The sequence below is a fragment of the Lepisosteus platostomus genome, chromosome 6 (genome assembly GCF_059453375.1).
Source record: "Lepisosteus platostomus isolate fLepPlt1 chromosome 6, fLepPlt1.hap1, whole genome shotgun sequence".
NCBI lineage: Eukaryota > Metazoa > Chordata > Actinopteri > Semionotiformes > Lepisosteidae > Lepisosteus > Lepisosteus platostomus.
Genome location: NC_142616.1, coordinates 20621428 through 20640551, shown reverse-complemented (window position 1 = coordinate 20640551; position 19124 = coordinate 20621428). Strand labels below are relative to the sequence as shown.

At 38.4% G+C, this 19124-nt stretch overlaps 2 protein-coding genes across 2 annotated transcripts; both read left to right on the top strand.

Annotated features, from left to right (window-relative positions):
- Nucleotides 1-110: 110 nt before the first annotated feature.
- lrit1a (leucine-rich repeat, immunoglobulin-like and transmembrane domains 1a) lies at nt 111-4994 on the top strand. The gene is made up of 4 exons (XM_088634708.1): nt 111-444; nt 1061-1527; nt 2460-2765; nt 3103-4994. Exons 1-4 carry the CDS (start codon nt 323-325, stop codon nt 4149-4151), a joined length of 1944 nt encoding a protein of 647 aa, XP_088490834.1. The 5' UTR covers nt 111-322; the 3' UTR covers nt 4152-4994.
- A 5108-nt stretch (nt 4995-10102) lies between these two features.
- On the top strand, nt 10103-15384 carry lrit2 (leucine-rich repeat, immunoglobulin-like and transmembrane domains 2). The gene is made up of 3 exons (XM_088634709.1): nt 10103-10258; nt 10536-11317; nt 14064-15384. The coding sequence occupies exons 1-3, from the start codon at nt 10149-10151 to the stop codon at nt 14864-14866; spliced, it is 1695 nt and encodes a 564-aa protein (XP_088490835.1). The 5' UTR covers nt 10103-10148; the 3' UTR covers nt 14867-15384.
- The last annotated feature ends 3740 nt before the right edge of the window (nt 15385-19124 follow it).

Genomic DNA, 19124 nt, shown 5'->3' with positions numbered 1-19124 from the left:
CACCGAGTAACGCCGTAAATAAAAAAATGACGACAGATTTTTGCTGCAGAATTGATGTCTTGTTTAAAAAAGTTCCGTTCTGGACTATTTTGCACCGTATACGACGAGTGACATCTCCACCTACAGGATTCCAGGAAGCAATCAGCATGTAAATGAAAAGAACTCAAGTCCCTAATCCCTGTCTATCCTTTTTTATCTGGGGATTCAGAGCAACTAGATCACTATGGGACAGCAAGGCGGGGAGACAATGCCGTTGATGTTCCGTTAAAAGAGACAGCAACCTTTCTATTAATTCAGTAGTGTAGCATAGCTGGGAGGCAAAATGTTTCTCAGTTTTAAGTGGGTTTTCTGTTTGGTATTAGGGGGTCTACCTCTGGTGTGGAGCTCATGTCCATCTCAGTGCAGCTGTTTTTATCACAACCTCAGCGATGGATCTAAGGCAAGGTAGGTTGAAAAACAGTGGACCTGATGGCAAAAATATGTATTTGCAGCATTGTATAATAAAAATGTAACACGGTTATTCATTATGAAACCTAACGGCCTTATGTGCGCCTTGCCTTTTTTTCTTGTTAACGCGAACTTGAAATATTTTTTCTCCTCTGGTCCATTTACCGATGGATTAATGTGCAAATGCTCTTTAATCTCTCCTCCATTTCTGTGGTAGACGTGCTGTCCAGTGAGCTGTAGTTTTGTGCCATTAAATCAATTTCAGCATAAAACTTTAGCTTCACTGTGTCGCTGACTGAATATTCTCATTGACGATAATTAATTGAAGGCGTTCAACAGCTTTCTCAAGTACATGCCGCCTGTGCGCACATAAGAACTTGATCAAAAGTTCTATAAAATATCGTCATCAGCTCAAGCAGATAAAAATTCGTAACAATATACTATTGCAACTTTTAAATGTCCACAACAGATATTTCCTTAGTAGAACAAACGTTGTTTTTTTATCTTTGTGTTATATCCATCGCTTTCCAAAGCCGTATATAGATACTGTTACAGTGTCCAAATTGTATATTTATTACTTTATTACTCAAAATTATATATTTCTTTGTTCTAGGAGTGTACTTTGCAATGACCCGGAGATCTCTCTAGTTCCAGCCAACTTTCCGCTTGACACCTCAAAGCTCCGAATCGAGAAGACCGCAATTAAGAGAATTCCAAGTGAAGCCTTCCATTACCTCTCTAACCTGGAATTTTTGTGGATGTCATTCAATTCTTTGTCGACACTGAATACTGACAGTTTCCGTGGTTTATATAGCCTAGACGAGTTAAGACTGGATGGCAATGCGCTCACTTCATTTCCCTGGGAATCGATTGTAGATATGCCCAGCCTTCGATTACTCGATTTACACAACAACCAGATTACTTCAATCCCGCCCGAGGTAACAGTTTACATAAAAAACCTGACGTACCTGGATCTATCCAGCAACAACCTTGTTACCATAGGTTCAGATGTTTTGGCGACATGGTTAGCTGTTAAACCCGTCCAGGATGCCTACAGTGAGAATTCCAAGGTGATTCTAGGTAGGAAAACATTCTTCATTCTTTCACGTTCTTATTCTCAGACATATAATTGAAATCTTTAGGTTTATATGAATGGAGAGTTTGATAAATGACATTTTAAGAAGATTATTCTGTACTGTATGGGACAAAAGAAGGTTGATGGTTTTTAATCTGGAACAAAAATGCCCTAGAAAATGGAAGGGAAAAGCATGATATACAATACAATGTTTCAGAGGATTCGGTTGTTGAAAACAGACTTGTATTTATGAGCATCTCTTATGTACAGTATACATTCAGTGTTCTGTATTTTGGAGATGGCAAACAGCAGGAGGAAATTCTCTTATATCATTTTGGGTGTATCTGTATTTAAAACTTTACATATACACATACTGTAACAGTATATACATTTACCTTCTGTGCAGTACAGCCATGTTATACTTAAGTATTCACAACTCCTGGAGGACAAGCCTTTTGTAACTGTTGTAGACAGTGTGGAGTAAGTAGCTTATAAAGAATCAAGTTAGCAGAATGTGTGGGAAGATGAAGATCCTCTTAAAGTCCCTTTTTAAGGAAAGATTCCCACTAGCTACCAAGGTCTGCTGAACAGAAGGAGGGGGCTGGTAATGGCTCCAAGAGCCTTTTTAAAATCCATGCTGAAAAAACAGCTCTGGACAGCACTGTTAGAAGCCCAAGAGCTTCTAGACCAAACAAACCGTGAGAGTGCAGGTGTTGTGCCTTTAGCTAAATTCAGTGGATGAAAACAAATATAACCTTTGCTATTTGGTGTTGTTTTTGCCACCATTGATTTGAATTGCATTGATATGTAAATTAATGCGATCTTAAAATATAATGGTAAAGATTAGACCATTTAGGTCTTCAGAGGGAAGACTATGCATTTTTAGACGTTCCAGTGTATGCAGTGTACCCATTTGTCTTTTTGGTTTTGCTTATAGGACTACATGACAACCCCTGGGTATGCGACTGCCAGCTTTATGATCTCACACAGTTCCTGAGGTCTCCATCATCCTCAGTAGCTTTTATAGACACCAGGCTCAGGTGCGCTGATCCAGAGAGCCTCTCAGGTGTTCTGTTTAGTGATGTGGAGCTCAGAAAATGCCAGATACCAACAGTGCACACTGCTGTAGCGAGAGTAAGGAGTGCTGTGGGCAACAATGTCCTGCTCCGCTGTGGAACCATTGGAGTGCCCATCCCAGACCTCGCGTGGAGGCGAGCAGATGGGAAACAACTGAACGCGACAGGTGAGTCACTCAACATGCAAGGCCTCGTTAGCACCTTATTTGAACAGGTCAGAAATATAGATTGATCTGACACTGAAATTCTTTTATAGAGCAGCCATGGGAAAAACCTAGTTTTTACAACAGACTTTCGGGAGAAGGTTCCTTCAGTTTCACACTTACAGTATAACCAGGTTGCTTTTCTCTCAGACAGGGGTTGTTACGCTAAAGAAACGTCCAATACTCCCACCTTGCATTAATTAGAATTTGACCAGACTACTAAATCATTATTCTTATTTTATCACAGAACATTGAAATAGTGTTTTCAGAACAAAATTTAATTTTTTGTTATGTTTTGTAGTTCAACAGGAGGTCTCGAAAGAAGGCATCATTTGGTCTATCTTAAGTGTGCCAGCTGTCTCCTTTCAAGACTCTGGGAAGTATGTCTGCAAAGCTTCAAACTTTGTAGGGAGCGCAGATGCTGTCATTTCTCTTATCATAACTGATGCTGTGAAGTCAGATAATCAAACTGGTAACCCAAAAAGGACCAAGGGAAAAAAACCAAATGGGATTGGAAAGGCAGCTTATCAGGAAAAACTTGTGGCTAGGTATGTAGTTCCAACAACTACTACCTCAACACCAGAGACTGAGCCAAGGCATTATACTGGACAGTACCCAGAACTTGAGAATTATAGCATCCCTGTCAGTGGAGCGAATGGACAAGTGTCCATTCCCATGAACAGAGAGGGGCTACTGGAAGTGGACAAAACAAATCTCGCAGCGAACACCTCTTCTCTCCAACAGGAGCCAGAACGTGTGGTTAGGTCGGTGAAAGTGATTGGGGACACAGATCACACGGTCTCTTTAACATGGAGGGCACCCACTGCCAAAAACACCACCATGTTCAGTGTCCTGTATGCAATCTTCGGAGAGAGGGACATGCGCAGAATTAACGTTGATCCAGGCAAGAACAGGATCACCATTGAGGGACTGATGCCAAAGACAAAGTATATTGCTTGTGTGTGCGTCAAAGGACTGATCCCCAAAAAAGAGCAGTGCGTAATCTTCTCAACAGATGAGGCTGCCAGTGCTAATGGAACCCAAAAGCTCATTAATGTGGTTGTAATCACTGTTGCCTGTGTGATAGCTGTCCCTCTAACACTAATTGTCTGTTGTGGTGCGCTGAAAAGGCGCTGCAAGAAACTGCTAGGAAGAAAGTCGAAAGACATCCAGGACTCCTATGTCACATTTGAAACTTTGTCTCCGGGGACAAAAACAAAGGGCCTGGAGGGCGAATACCTGACAAGGCTCAACCCAGAGGAGTCCAACCGGTTGCTCTCGGCCAGGTCTAGCCTGGACTCCGAGGCCACTGCTAAGATCGAGGGACAGCCAAATGAGTACTTCTGCTGACATCTTGCATCATCCAAGATTTCCGACAGAGTTGTATGTCTGTGCAGTGCTTCTGAGAGGGTGTTCTGTGGAAAACAGTGTGGGCACTGTGGTTATAGCACATCTTAGCACACCTAAAGAAAAGGGAATGCCACGTTCTTTGCTTTATTATGGAAGATTCTGCACTTATTTAAGGTGCTATGTATTATGATGGTCTGTGAATGTTTTTAAAAGTAAAGGTTTTGCTACAGTACTGTATGTGAGACTGTTCCTTAAGCCTGTGGGAATTCGAAGACTTACCTTAGCTGTTTATTGAACACTGCTTCAGTGATATGTTAAAAAGGGAAGTGTTTCAGATGTTGAAACTTTTTGCTGTTGTCGTTATTGTTGTTCATTGTAAACCTCATATTTTTTTCATTATGTGTATAAAAGAATAAACCCAGGAAGAATATTCCATTTTCCATTTATTATACACTCTTTTTTATTGTGTTAGATTTTCTCAGAATATCAGTTCGTACCCATGTACAATAACCATGAAGATGAATGGTGAAAAATATGACTGACAGATACTGTATTTCGACACACTGCACAAAACACCAGATCCCATAAAATGCATATTACCACTGGTGTGTTTATTGGCACATAGACACAAAACGTAAGATGCATGAATTTCGTTCAAATGAGACATTCCAGAATCACATGTGTTGCATATCAATGTGTATTACTGTGTATCATGTAAGCTTATGTGCCAGGTTTAATAACATCTGATTTAAAATATGTAAAACAGATTGCAATGTATATACATGTAATTTCATTTCCATAAGAGATGTGTTCATTTAAATGTATGGAAATAAACCTTTTTTTTATAGCTGCTGTTTATGTGTTATTATGCACTGCACTTTAAATATAGAATTGGAACCAAATTCAATTTAAAGAAAGTTCTTTATCATGTTATTTTAGAATGCACAGTACCATTAGGTGCAACACATTAATACATCTAATTTGTCAAATGAGACATAGCTGAAGCACACACAGTTTGGTAAGTGAGAAAATGAACTGAAAGACTCCACAAATTTATTTTTTCATTTTTTTAATGTATGTGATATATATATATACTGTATGAATATTGTATATCTGTTTTTACTTGTTTCCATGAAAAAACAACATATGGGGAAGCTGAACATTAATGCAAAACACATGCTAAGTGGGATGACTATTTTGTGCCAAACGTAATAATCATATTATTACAGTAAATAATATGCTAATGATGAAGGACAAAGCCTTAATACATTGTCATTGTCTGTGAATATTACAGACAAGTGTCAATAATATAAAGTTAACATCGCAAATAAAATGCAACATTGCTAAAATATAAAGACTAGAGTTTTTTTTAATTAGTTAAGATTCAGCAGAACTCATTTTTGCTTTATGTATCATGAGAAGAAACAAAGTAGGTTGTTCTTCTTATATTACAATTAATATGTAAAAACATTTATAAGGATGGTAAAAAGTAAACTTTCAGTATAAAAAGTAGACAGCAAGTCATTTTTACATATTGTATACTGTATTTAACCCCTTTATCATTTTTTGGAAGCATGATATTAATTTAACAATGATACAGAAATATTTTGTTTTGTAATGTAAGAGCATGCTTTAAAAACTTCACATCTTACTGAAATATAAAATATATGCAATTACATGAGGGGAGATGAAAAATGAAAAAAATAAAGATAATCAGCTATAATTTCACTTTAAATGACCAAGTTAATACCTATAAGAAATATTATAATAATTTGTAATAATATAACACGTTTGTCATGATCAATTATCAGATTTCAAAATGAATCAAAAAGTTATTAAATTTGTTTTTTAATTAATAAATACAAATAATTTGTCAGGTTGTATGGTAGCCAAGATGTGCCATTATGTACCACAAAACCCTCAACTTAGCAGCTCAAGTAGAGAAGTGAAAAATTACATAGAATATAAGGATACATTTAGTGACAACAGATTGTGTAAGCCTGAAGTGGAGTTTAGCTAGGAGGCTGAGGTTAAAAGCTCTACTCTTGCAAGCGGTTTACAAGCAGTTTAATGTTTCATCTGTGGGACAGCACCTCCTACAGTACAGTGTCCTCACACTGGGACCCTGGACTGGAAATTCTTGGCCAGATCAAACATTGCCACCTACTGGTCCACCAACACCACTTGTAGTAGCAACCTAGCTTTCCTTAGAAGTCCAGGTGGGTAGCTGCGACAGCATGCGTAGGCTGCAAATGAACAAGTAATGCACCTGAAGAAGGCTCCACAGCCAAAACGTTTTATTTTCTTTCTTCTCTTTTCAGCATGGAATAAACCTTATTAACATATTTCTTGTTCCTTTGCTTTCTTAGAAGTCTCCTATCCCAGCACCGACCAAGCCTTGCTTAACTGCAAGATCTGATGAGATCTGCCTACAACATTTAGATAACCTGGTGAACCTAGTGTACTATATGAAAATAAAAACTTGCCAAATGTGACAATCTTTGTTCAATAAATAACAATAATGTTATTAAACCATGAATCAAGGAAACTAATTTTCAGATACATTGTAGAGCAAGATACCATCTCCTTTATGTAGTTTAGGAGGGGAGAGAGAGAGATTAATAATCAAATATCTGCTTTATGTGCCTAGTCTCTTGAGATATACTGATAAATTGTTTGGAAGATTATGACAGCATATTCTGGACTTTCACTAGTTAGAGAGCATATAAGTTAAAGACAGCAAAATGCACAGTTGTAAGGTTACTGAGCAGTAGCTCATTCATCCACAAAATCAGATTGTACACTTACGAATTTAGACATTTAGTCTTTAATCTCTAAAAATCTCCTGAAAAGCATTTAAAAAATGACCCTTTTTCACCAAAAAATTACAGCATTTCTGGTATAATACTGATGTATAAGCTCAAATGGATTCAGCATCAGACAACATTAAAATTGTGCTTTTTAGTGTCACAAAATATATGGACATGGTAAGGAGGATCTAACTCAGAAAAAAAGGTTCACTCTCATTATTAAATTTAAAAAGCCAGGTAACACAACAGGCAGATGGGGAGATGAATACAGTAGGTCAAACAATAAGAGCTTTATGATCCAACGTCTTAATTTGTATGGTGACAGTTTCTCAGTGGCCATACTCATATCGCTTTTAAAAGATAAAAACACTCGTGTTGTTTTGGCTAGAGCTGTTGCTGCTCCTTCATTTATCGGGTCAATGTTCTGTTCAGTTAACATCCCTTTTCACAGCTTCCAATGAAATGTTTGGAACTATATTTACTATAGTATTGGTCTAGTACCATTGTAGTTAATTAGTTGCACATGAAAATCACTGTATGCTGAGAAATTATTAAAATACTTTCTGTGTTAAGCAAGAAATAATATGACTGATAGTAGAGGTTGTTCAAAATCACAAACAAATTAACTGTGAACAGCTTTGTTCTTGTAAATGTGCATTTTGTACCTTGATGTCATTCTTCAGAGTCATTGCTTTATTCAATGTATATACAGTGCCTTGCGAAAGTATTCGGCCCCCTTGAACTTTTCAACCTTTTGCCACATTTCAGGCTTCAAACATAAAGATATAAATTTTTTAGTTTATGTGAAGAATCACCAACAAGTGGGACACAATTGTGAAGTGGAACGAAATCTATTGGATTTTTGAAACTTTTTTAACTAATAAAAAAATGAAAAGTGGGGCGTGCAAAATTATTCGGCCCCCTTGCGTTAATACTTTGTAGAGCCACCTTTTGCTGCGATTACAGCTGCAAGTCGCTTGGGGTATGTCTCTATCAGTTTTGCACATCGAGAGACTGAAATTCTTGCCCATTCTTCCTTGCAAAACAGCTCGAGCTCAGTGAGGTTGGATGGAGAGCGTTTGTGAACAGCAGTTTTCAGCTCTTTCCACAGATTCTCGATTGGATTCAGGTCTGGACTTTGACTTGGCCATTCAAACACCTGGATACGTTTATTTGTGAACCATTCCTTTGTAGATTTTGCTGTATGTTTGGGATCATTGTCTTGTTGGAAGATAAATCTCCGTCCCAGTTTCAGGTCTTTTGCAGACTCCAACAGGTTTTCATCCAGAATGGTCCTGTATTTGGCTGCATCCATCTTCCCCTCAATTTTAACCATCTTCCCTGTCCCTGCTGAAGAAAAGCAGGCCCAAACCATGATGCTGCCACCACCATGTTTGACAGTGGGGATGGTGTGTTGAGGGTGATGAGCTGTGTTGCTTTTAAGCCAAACATATCGTTTTGCATTGTGGCCAAAAAGTTCGATTTTGGTTTCATCTGACCAGAGCACCTTCTTCCACATGTTTGGGGTGTCTCCCAGGTGGCTTGTGGCAAACTTTAGACGAGACTTTTTATGGATATCTTTGAGAAATGGCTTTCTTCCTGCCACTCTTCCATAAAGGCCAGATTTGTGCAGTGTAAGACTGATTGTTGTCCTATGGACAGACTCTCCCACCTCAGCTGTAGTTCTCTGCAGTTCATCCAGAGTGATCATGGGCCTCTTGGCTGCATCTCTGATCAGTCTTCTCCTTGTCTGAGCTGAAAGTTTAGAGGGACGGCCAGGTCTTGGTAGATTTGCAGTGGTCTGATACTCCTTCCATTTCAAGATGATCGCTTGCACAGTGCTCCTTGGGATGTTTGAAGCTTGGGAAATCTTTTTGTATCCAAATCCGGCTTTAAACTTCTCCACAACAGTATTATGGACCTGCCTGGTGTGTTCCTTGGTCTTCATGATGCTCTCTGCGCTTTCAACAGAACCTTGAGACTATCACAGAGCAGGTGCATTTATACAGAGACTTGATTACACACAGGTGGATTCTATTTATCACCATCAGTCATTTAGGACAACATTGGATCATTCAGAGATCCTCGCTGAACTTCTGGAGTGAGTTTGCTGCACTGAAAGTAAAGGGGCCGAATAATTTTGCACGCCCCACTTTTCATTTTTTTATTAGTTAAAAAAGTTTCAAAAATCCAATAGATTTCGTTCCACTTCACAATTGTGTCCCACTTGTTGGTGATTCTTCACATAAAATAAAAAAATTATATCTTTATGTTTGAAGCCTGAAATGTGGCAAAAGGTTGAAAAGTTCAAGGGGGCCGAATACTTTCACAAGGCACTGTAGAACTACATGCATGTGTATCTATTTCCTGTTTTTTATTATTAGGGGAAACCAAGCCAAGTTAAAGGTTGTCTGATTGCATTATACCAGTCTACTGTGAGTAAGGTGCAATTAAGTACATTATATGTTTTAACAATGTGTTACAATTATTTAAAATCCATTATTGTCTTTGTAATTATTGTGTGTCATCATAGTAGCCCGAGCAATGTGTAATTTCTAACATTTTAGGAAAAATATTTGAAAATATTTTAAACACAGTTTGAATTAGTCATGGGCTACATTACATCTGTAGAGGGCACAGGTGGTTTACAGTCTGTACTTTTCTGCTCCATTTGTCTTTTATTAGTTGTTGTCATGTTGTCATGTCATGTGTAAGCACAATTCAAAAGTGTTTTACACTGAAGGTCCATTAAAACAAAAAAAACAATGTTTTGGATTTGTTAGAACATCCTTGTTTCCATCGTCAGGTATGATCTCATCTGAATTCATATAAGGAGTTTGTGCTTGTCATTGAAGCACTCTTAAAATTACAGCTTCTATCAGATATTAGTTTCCTAGAGTTATAGCTAAAGTGAATTTATACATTTCTAAATAACTAAAACCTGTAAATATTTCTATATGTGTATTCAATATATGTATGTGTATGGATAAAACAACCTCCCACAATTGTTTTATGAATCTGTTTCGCTGAACTAAAAATACCGACTTCCGTCGTCTTTAGCTGTCATTTGGTGTCTTAAGGTGTTTAAGAATTGCGTCAGGGAAGATTAACGATAATACGCTTTACTAGACTGAACCTGTGGACATGTCCTGTTCAAATACTTTACATGTGTTTCTTTTAAAGGAATATGGACACCATTTATGCTGCATTAGTAATAGCTTGCATTTGTCTTCACGTCAATCCAGTTGTTTCTTACTGCTTGTCTGGTTGCAGTTGTACAAATGACAGTTACGGGAGGTAAGTTGTGTTTATTTCGTATTGCAGGAGAATTTATTCGAAGATCACTGTGGCTAAAAGTTTAAACTCTTTTGAATAAATGTGCCGCTGAGCGATCACTTGCTTTTCTAACAGCTAAACAAAGTGACTTATATGCAAAATTACAAATTAATACTTTTAATAAAATAATTATAATATTTTGTAACAACGTTCCAGAAAAAAAAAATCTTTCTAGCAGTAATAGATACTAAAAATGTGATGATTCCTGTACTAATTCATTGTTTCACGTTGTTGTTAGATCACTGCTTTGTATGACGTCCGCCTTAAGAAGAATTCCAGAAAACATCCCGCAGGATTTAAGAAAAGTCCGAATTGAAAACTCCTTCCTTACGGAATTACCTCGTGGCTCGTTTGCTAGAATTGGTGCTTTGGAGTATCTTTGGCTAAACTTTAACAATATAACTGTTATGAATATGAAGAGTCTGGAGGGTTTGAAGAATTTGACGGAGCTGAGACTGCAGGGGAACAAACTGCGCTCAGTACCTTGGACAGCGTTTCAGGATACACCTGTTTTAAAAATTCTGGATCTGAAACATAACCGTCTAGACGTTCTTCCAGAACACGCGTTAAGACATTTGCCAGGCCTGACCTACTTAGATTTATCCTTCAATCAGCTTACTGTCATATCCAGAGATGTCTTTCTGAACTGGCCTCTTTACCACTCGGCAGAGCAAAACGGAAGAAGAGAGGAGAGCGCGTCTAATGTCGTGTTGGCTCTCCATGACAACCCCTGGCTGTGTGACTGCCGCCTGAGAGGCTTTGTCCAGTTTATCAGATCTCTCAGCCCGCCCGTCATATTGATGAATTCCTACTTGACTTGCAGAGGCCCACAGTTCATGGCAGGCAAGTTTTTCCACGAAGTTGAAATAAAGAATTGCATGAAGCCAGTGGCCACTGCACCTATTACAAACATTTCACTGCCTCTGGGGGTAAACATTACTCTTATATGCTTGGCTAAGGCACGGCCAGATCCAGCTGTCTGGTGGACATATGGCTTGAAGATTATAAGAGGATTTAATGGTAAGGTTTAGTCTTATTTCACTAACTTTGACCATACGCTATCATTATGTTAATCTAAGTCACTGCCTTGTAAATGAGACACGTTAATTTACATTTCATAAATCAACATATATGCCACAGGGCAGTTAACCCTCTTTCACTCTCTATAGTTTATTTTCTTCTTGTCTTTAAATGTTTTTAAAATAATGTTCTAGTAGCATCAATGAAAAGAGTATTTTCGACTCAAGACATCCAAGGGCTGAATATTAAGTGTCAGGGAAAGTAAGTTTTAAAAATAATGCGTTGCAAGTTGCCTACCGTATACAATGGATGATGTTCTAAAACATTGGCAGGGACAGAATTGTTTTAAAGAGATTTTTAGACAGTAGCTGACTTTAAACATTTTCTCCAATTTACTGTTAATTCTTAAAAGTAATCCTCACACAAAATGTTTACAAATTTACTGCATTAGATTCTTAACAGAAACTTTCCTAGACATTCAAAGTTGCTTTCAACGTTTTAAAGTTAATTTATTAATCTTCTTGGTAAGCTCTACAACATCATTTGAAATAAGTCATAGTCAGCATTTTTGTCATTACCATATAGCCTTAAAATCAAGATATTTACAAAACAAACAAACTGCACAGAACAAAACCGGAAGCTTTAGGATTACCTTAAAAAAAGACTTGATTTTAGTTGAGGAGGGCACACAAAGACTGTATACAGTGACTGTAAGTGAGTGTGCTAATGCACTCTTGTTCAAAATGAACACCTGTTTATCCTGGAGTTATATTTAACACTGAGAAGGCAATCTGAGCATTGATTGAATCTGAGCAAGATGATGCAACATCCAGAGAAAAGACCTGCAAATACATGGAGGACAGGCAAAGTGCACATAGAAGCCACTCCACCCTGGAGTCCAGCCGAGAATCAAAGAGTGAGGCAGCACTGTTATTTACCAAGCCATTGTATCACCCTGCACTTATCACTTACTTTGCAGATGCCATTATCCAGGCCAGCTTAGAATACAAAATGCACCATTATTAAGTGCAAGGAACAACTGTGCAGGCATACAAAAGTAAAATTGATTTAATTAATGAAATGGCGATAAGAACAGCACGAGCCAGACAGGTAATGCAAGTGCCACATGATCAATATGAAAGATTGTATCTTTTGAGTAACGAGCAGTAAATCAAACAGCCTGTAGGCCCGACTACTTTGTTTACAGTAAAGGCATTTAGAAAGCTACATTAGCAGTGTGAGAATGGAAAACAGAGCATTGAGACTTATTGAAGGATGTAGGGCTGAAACAGTGTTTTCTAAACAGCTGAGACTCGTGCAGGTGCCAGAGGGAGGTCAGGAATAAGGCAGTTCTGATTTCTATAGGCAGAAGGTTTCCACCTGTAAGGAGGAAGGCTGGAGAAAGAACAGGCTCTGGAAGTGGAGCATGACGAAGAGGAACAGAGAAGCTGGAGGGGGAGGGGGAGGAAAAAGGGAAGGAGGGCGTGTAGAGTGAAGAGACCGGAGCTAGGCAATATAGGAGAGCTATACTGAGACAGACTAGGGTTACATTCACTGTATAAAGCATGGTCATATTGAAAATACAAGCAAGAAAGGAAGAAACAACATGGCTTTTAATTTGTACAAAGGTCTTTAAGCTTCTCTAAAGAAAACCCCAAATAAAACATGCTTCCTGTTAATTATACTACAAGCTTTTCTCATCAAAATATGTCCCCTAATTAAAGAGCAGAAATTGGGGGCATTCAAAGCTTTCTTTTAAAAAGTTTAAGTTGTACTTCAACATCCGTTTTCATTTCAGCTTTAATAGTTTCATCAGGGTCATTTATATTTCTTTTTCACCCCATGACATCTCAGTGGTGTGGTGTGAAGTATGAGGGGTAGTGCAGAAACAGGAAGTATAACATTGTTCTGTTCCTCAGTGCTGTGCAACACCATCAGTAAGGTGGCATATGTGTGAAGGTTTCTCTTTCAATATAGACATTGACATAAAAATCACTGAAACAAAGCTTTCATTAATTGAAAAATGGAAAAGAGGTATTGAAAATGATAGTTACTGATGTTAACTCCACTGACATCTTTTGGGGATAAGCTTGATGGAAAAGATTAAAGAAGTAATAGAAACATGCCTCTGGGGACAGCTGAAACTGAACGGACCAATATTAGATGATAATGTACTACTAATGGTATGTGGCAGAATGTCCAGAGTCTGTACCATAGGGATTGCTGTCCGGCTGTCAAGGAAGTTATGATATGAAGAATTTGGATAAAATTGCCAGCAGAATTTGTATATGTACAGTAAGGTTTACAATACTACTATAACAATCACTAAAATACAAGGAGTGAGTATTGGAACCAACATAATTTTATTTTCCAGCGGGATAGTTAGAGTCACCATAGTGCACAAAAGCTTTTATTTCTCTCTATAGAGTTTATTTTCATTTCTGTGTGTCTGTAGTATTCTGTCTGTAGTAAATAAACACAATTTAGAACTTGTACTTTCAAGTACAAACAAGTACTTGAGAAAAACCACCAACTTTAAGGCAAATTTAGTACAAGATCAGTAGCAATGATCAGAAATCACATCCAAATTTGTTTACTATTATTGCTGATCATAGTTTGATGTCGGGATTGTTTTATTTTAGTACAAGTTGTTTTGATATCCCCAGGGTAGAACAAGGACAAATTGTGGACTGGCTTGATAACATGGCATTTTCTGACAGATGTTTGCTTTCTTTTACATGCGAAGAGACGCAGACTCACGTAGATGAAGACACCATCAAGTCAGAGCTGGTGATCCCGTCATTGCAGCTACCAGACAGGGGGACGTACACCTGCACTGCCAACAACTTTATTGGCAACTCCTCAGTCAGCATAATGGTAAATGCCACAGGCCCAGAATCGTCCTCCCCCTTTTCATCTGTGTTTCCCTTGCCCTCGGCAGAAGAGAATATTTATATCGACATCCGCATTGCAAAACAGACAGTCTATGGAATCACGCTGGAGTGGTATGCCATAACACAGAACCCCTCTGAAACCTGGTACACCATACACTTCGGGAAATACGACGACGCCAAGAAAGAAATGATCTACATCGGACCTGGCATCAACAGCTACTCAGTTACTGACCTGCTGCCGGCAACAAAGTACGAGGTGTGTATCGCACTGAAAAATCAGTCTCCCCGAAGAGGCCAGTGCGTCGTGTTCGTGACGGGCAGCGACATCACCGAACTCGAGCAAAGAGAAAAGCTCATTCACATCGTGGTTATTGTGTGTGCCATGGTGCTGGCAGTGCCAGCAGGAATGTATGCCTGCACCACCGAAACCAGGTTCAGCTGCTTCGACCGGTGCTCCGAGTTATGTAAAAGACGAAGACACGCGGAAAAGAGCGGGAAATCAGGAGAAAGGCAGGGCACCTTTGACAGCTTACAGGCGGGCAGTGATGAAGGGCTCTGCAGAGACTCCAGTGAGGACAAAAGGAGAAGAAGGAGGTCAGACGACAGAATACAGAAGGCCAGAGCTGACCAAAGGACCGCTGCTGGGCTCTATTAGTCCTTTCAAAGAAAAGAATACAGGAGTATTTCGTAAAGTGTACAAAAAGGCATATAGCACAAAATATTTTTACAGTTAGATTATGTCAGCTTTGTTGTTAAATGTTTTAGAAAGGGAAGGTGTCCTGAATTATATGAGTACTACAGTATGAATTAGCCAATTGGATCTGAAAGTCAAGCCTTAGTAAATGAGTCGAGAATTTCTTGTTGTCTGGAGTACAAATTTGCCTTTCTTCTTCATGTTCTATGTAAAACATTGTTATGAATTGACATGCAAGTGTGTTGTTAATAGAAACAAATGTGCATATACTCCTTGAATGTACTCATCTCTTTGTGTAAAGACATAGCTAACAATACATTTCATACTTCTTTAGGGAATGTATGTGTCTTGTTATTTATGTACTCTTCTCTAATACAGTAGAACTTTGTAGTTCTCTGATCCTCTTATTTGTGGTGAACATTTTGAGACCATTGTTTTACCAATTAAAACCTGCAGTTATTTTGACTGTTCAAGGCTGATGATGACTACTGATGATGTGTGGAGTTAGAGCCAGTGGAGGCTGGTTCAACAATTTTAGCCTCTGCAGTGTAGAACTGAATCTGCCCACCTCCTACGGAAACCCATGGAAGATAAGGGATATAAGCCAGAGCCTAAGTGTTTAGCTGTGATGAAACTCATTTCAGTCTGCAAAAGCACTGCACCGGGGTTTGATAATAATATGATTATACCTTACATTAGTATAGCACTTTTCATTCTGAAGGCTACCAAAGCGAGCAGCTCAGTGGCGCAGCGGTTAACATTTCTGCCTTGCACACTGGGACCATGGGTTTAATTCCTTGGGGACTATCTGCATGGAGTTTGTATGCTCTCCCTGTGTTTATGTGGGTTTCCTCTGGGCATTCTATCTTCCTCCCACAGTCCACAAGCATACTGCCTTCTGGGAAAATTGGCCCTGTGAGTCTGTACATGTCAGTGTGTGCCATGCAATGAACTGGTGTCCCTTCCAGGGTGTAATCTGTCTTGCACCTGTTGCTTGCTGGGATAGGCACCAGCACCCCCGCCATCGTGAATTGGATAAAGCAGTTAGAAAATGGATGGATAAATATCATAATACTTTGCAGCCAGAAACAGATCCACTTTTACCACCACAGAATTACAGCACGCACTTAGGAGACCCTTGGCAGCTATTCTATACCAGCAGCTCCTCTACACAACAGACTAGGCAGAAAAGTGAGCAATTGCTTCACCTATTGAATTACAGTGTAGCCAGAACACTGAGGCTAACATTTCTTTAAGATAAGAGTCAGGAAACCTTTAATGACCAAGGAATCAAGACATCTCATGAAAGGACAACACTCCCTTCATCACAGCGTCCCCTTGTCACTAAACTACTGGTATGGAAATTCTGGTCAGGGAAAATTGTCACTTTTTCTCTATAGTTAAGATGGTCAAAGAGTATTCTAAAGGTGTAGTGTTAGGGGTGTGCTATAGACACAAAATGTAGATTGTTACGACCCCAAGTATCTAGGGGTAAAGGGGTGTAACATTTAGGATAATTCTTTTGGAAGCAGGTGGGTTTTGGTGAGGGACTAGGAAGCGTGATAAGGGTACGGAACTAGAGTGGTGCCAAAGAAAAGAAAAGAAAAAAACAAAATGGAGCTGGCTAGGACAGTGAGGTAAGCTGACCTTACTACAAAAGAAAACCCGAAACACACGGTCTTCGGCGGCTTCAACACCCTAGCTAACCTTCACTGACTACCCAAAACCATACAAGACAAAAGGCACTCACCTGTACTAAACTAGTGTTACTAATACAAAAATCAACTATGTGTGCAGAATGTACCCAACAACCTAGACTAACCCTATACACAAAAGTTCACACAAATACACAAGTAAACTAGGAATACAAATAAGGGAAAATAAGAGTGGACACAAGTAACAGGGTACAAAAGAACACAGAGGTTGATACAATACGCCTGGGCAAGGTAATGGCTAGACAAGGATAAACACAAACAAACAAAAGCACAAAGAAACTAACAATAACCAACAAAAGCCGAAGCTCTACGAAAACACACGAACGAAGCCGAAGCAAAAACCAAAAGCGAAACAAAACCGAAGCTAAGCCAAGCGGGACCAAAGTCAAACAAAAGGTCCCTTCCTTCTGAAAACCTCCAACTAATATACTGAATAATCTGCGTTCTGATTGGCCGAGAGTTGATTGAAGATGATGTCACACAGAAACAATGATGTAATGATGGACCAATGGGGGAGGGAGAACAATCAAGGTCAGGAAGTGTGGAACACAGCAACAAAACACACACGGACCACAGTGTGTGGGCCGTGTGTGTTTTGTTGCTGTGGTATATATAATATACCACATTATAGGAATGGCAGCAACAGAAACTGAAATGGTTGATGTTACCCAGTTTGTTTGAGCACCTACAAGAAGAAATGCTTGTGTGAATCTCACCTTTTCAAACAATAAAGACAGAGTGAGGCAAATAAATGTGAGGAGCCATTGGGGAACTGTGATCTTTAGATAGTTTAGTGTGCTTTAAAGTGTATTTTGAAACTGAACAGACCACAATTTCTAATTTCAGGAAAGCAGCTAAAGATATATAAAATGTGACAGGATAGATATAGAATCAGTAGAAAATGGATGGCAACTGTTTAAAAGTATTGTGCTTGAAGTAAAGCACAAATCTATCCAATTTGTCAGCAAATCAAAAGCTTAAAATAAAATAAAGCACTTTGTAAAATTATTTTAAAACATTTTTAGATCTTTGATATCTTGAAATTCAGGATATTATCTCATGAAGATGTAAATATAAATTGAGGTTTTTCAGAACAATACAAATTATGAAAATAAAGTATACTGCCATCTATTCAGTACCATAAACAAGTCCAGACTCTTCCTATAACATTGGGCAGTACAGGATTACACGTTTGCAGCAGAAATGCTCTTAAGCTGTTGCGTATTTCCTGAATGAAAAGGGATTACCATGTAGATCCAATACCAGTTTGCAAACCATTTGTTCTCTCCACTTCTATAAACAGTTACGCATTTGTACGATTACCAAATGCCAAAGCATGCATATCTTTTTGGCATTCAATACAATTTTAAAGAGGATTTATTATATAAGCAAATGGTTTTCGTGCGCACATACAAATATTAATAAGAAGATTATAATTTTCAGGTTTACATCATCTGTACCTAATAGCGGTCTGAATCCTAACTATTTAAAGCATTATTCTTACAGGATGTTTCATTTTTGCTCAGAGTTGGATCATGTTTAGGGTACTAAATTCTGCATCAGTGATAAAGAACTACATTATATCATAAAACACAAATATGCAAAAAATGTTTATCAAAATCACAAATTATGTTAAATCCTAGCCAGACTGACAAAACAAGCATGCTCTCAAGAACTCAAACAACACAGCTAGCAGTCTGTGGTATATGGCAGAACAAGGTGCTTGGATCTGCTCTCTGAACTTGGCTAGCATTTCACCAAAATCGACCATAACTCATTTTCTTCAGTGAGAGACTTGGGAACATCTGAATTTATATTCTGGGCTCATTTTGTGGCTTACTTTTCTTACCATACTAGGCTTGTAAAAGCAAAGCAGTGTTTGTAGCTATAGTATCAGTGTATTTATTATATCAACCTACTGTATCACCTCGGATGTCAAAATTACAAAGTACAGTAAGATAAGATGAGAAGATGGCACAGGGCTAAAATTGCCAAAGACAAAAATTAGTTTGTGGTCACATTTACTTACCAAGCCCATGAATTCAACTTTTGCATGACAGACAATTCTGCAACCTCTTCGACTTTATGAGGAAGGAATTCAGCAAAACCATCTACTGACATGCACCTTTGCTTCACATTTCATGCCATTTATTATCCCTGTGCATCAATGCACTTTACAACTTGGTAATCCCCTCTCATAAATCCTACATGAAGAGATTCCTTGTCCCTCATGCTCTATTTCTGTATTTGTTTCAACATAGATCTTACTATACTTAGCCTGTGATGAGAATGTACGTCAAGCATACTGAGGTGAATTAAGCCAAAATAAATTGAATCGCATAATGTCAGATTTTGTACTTGAAACTCTGCATTTGAAATATTTCTGAGTTTTTAAATTTGTCATTAAACCAGATTGTAATGTTTATGATCAAGCAACATAATCTTTCACAGAAAACATGTTTTGTGTCTAATGTAAAACACTATATAACCTTGGTGTTTTGGGT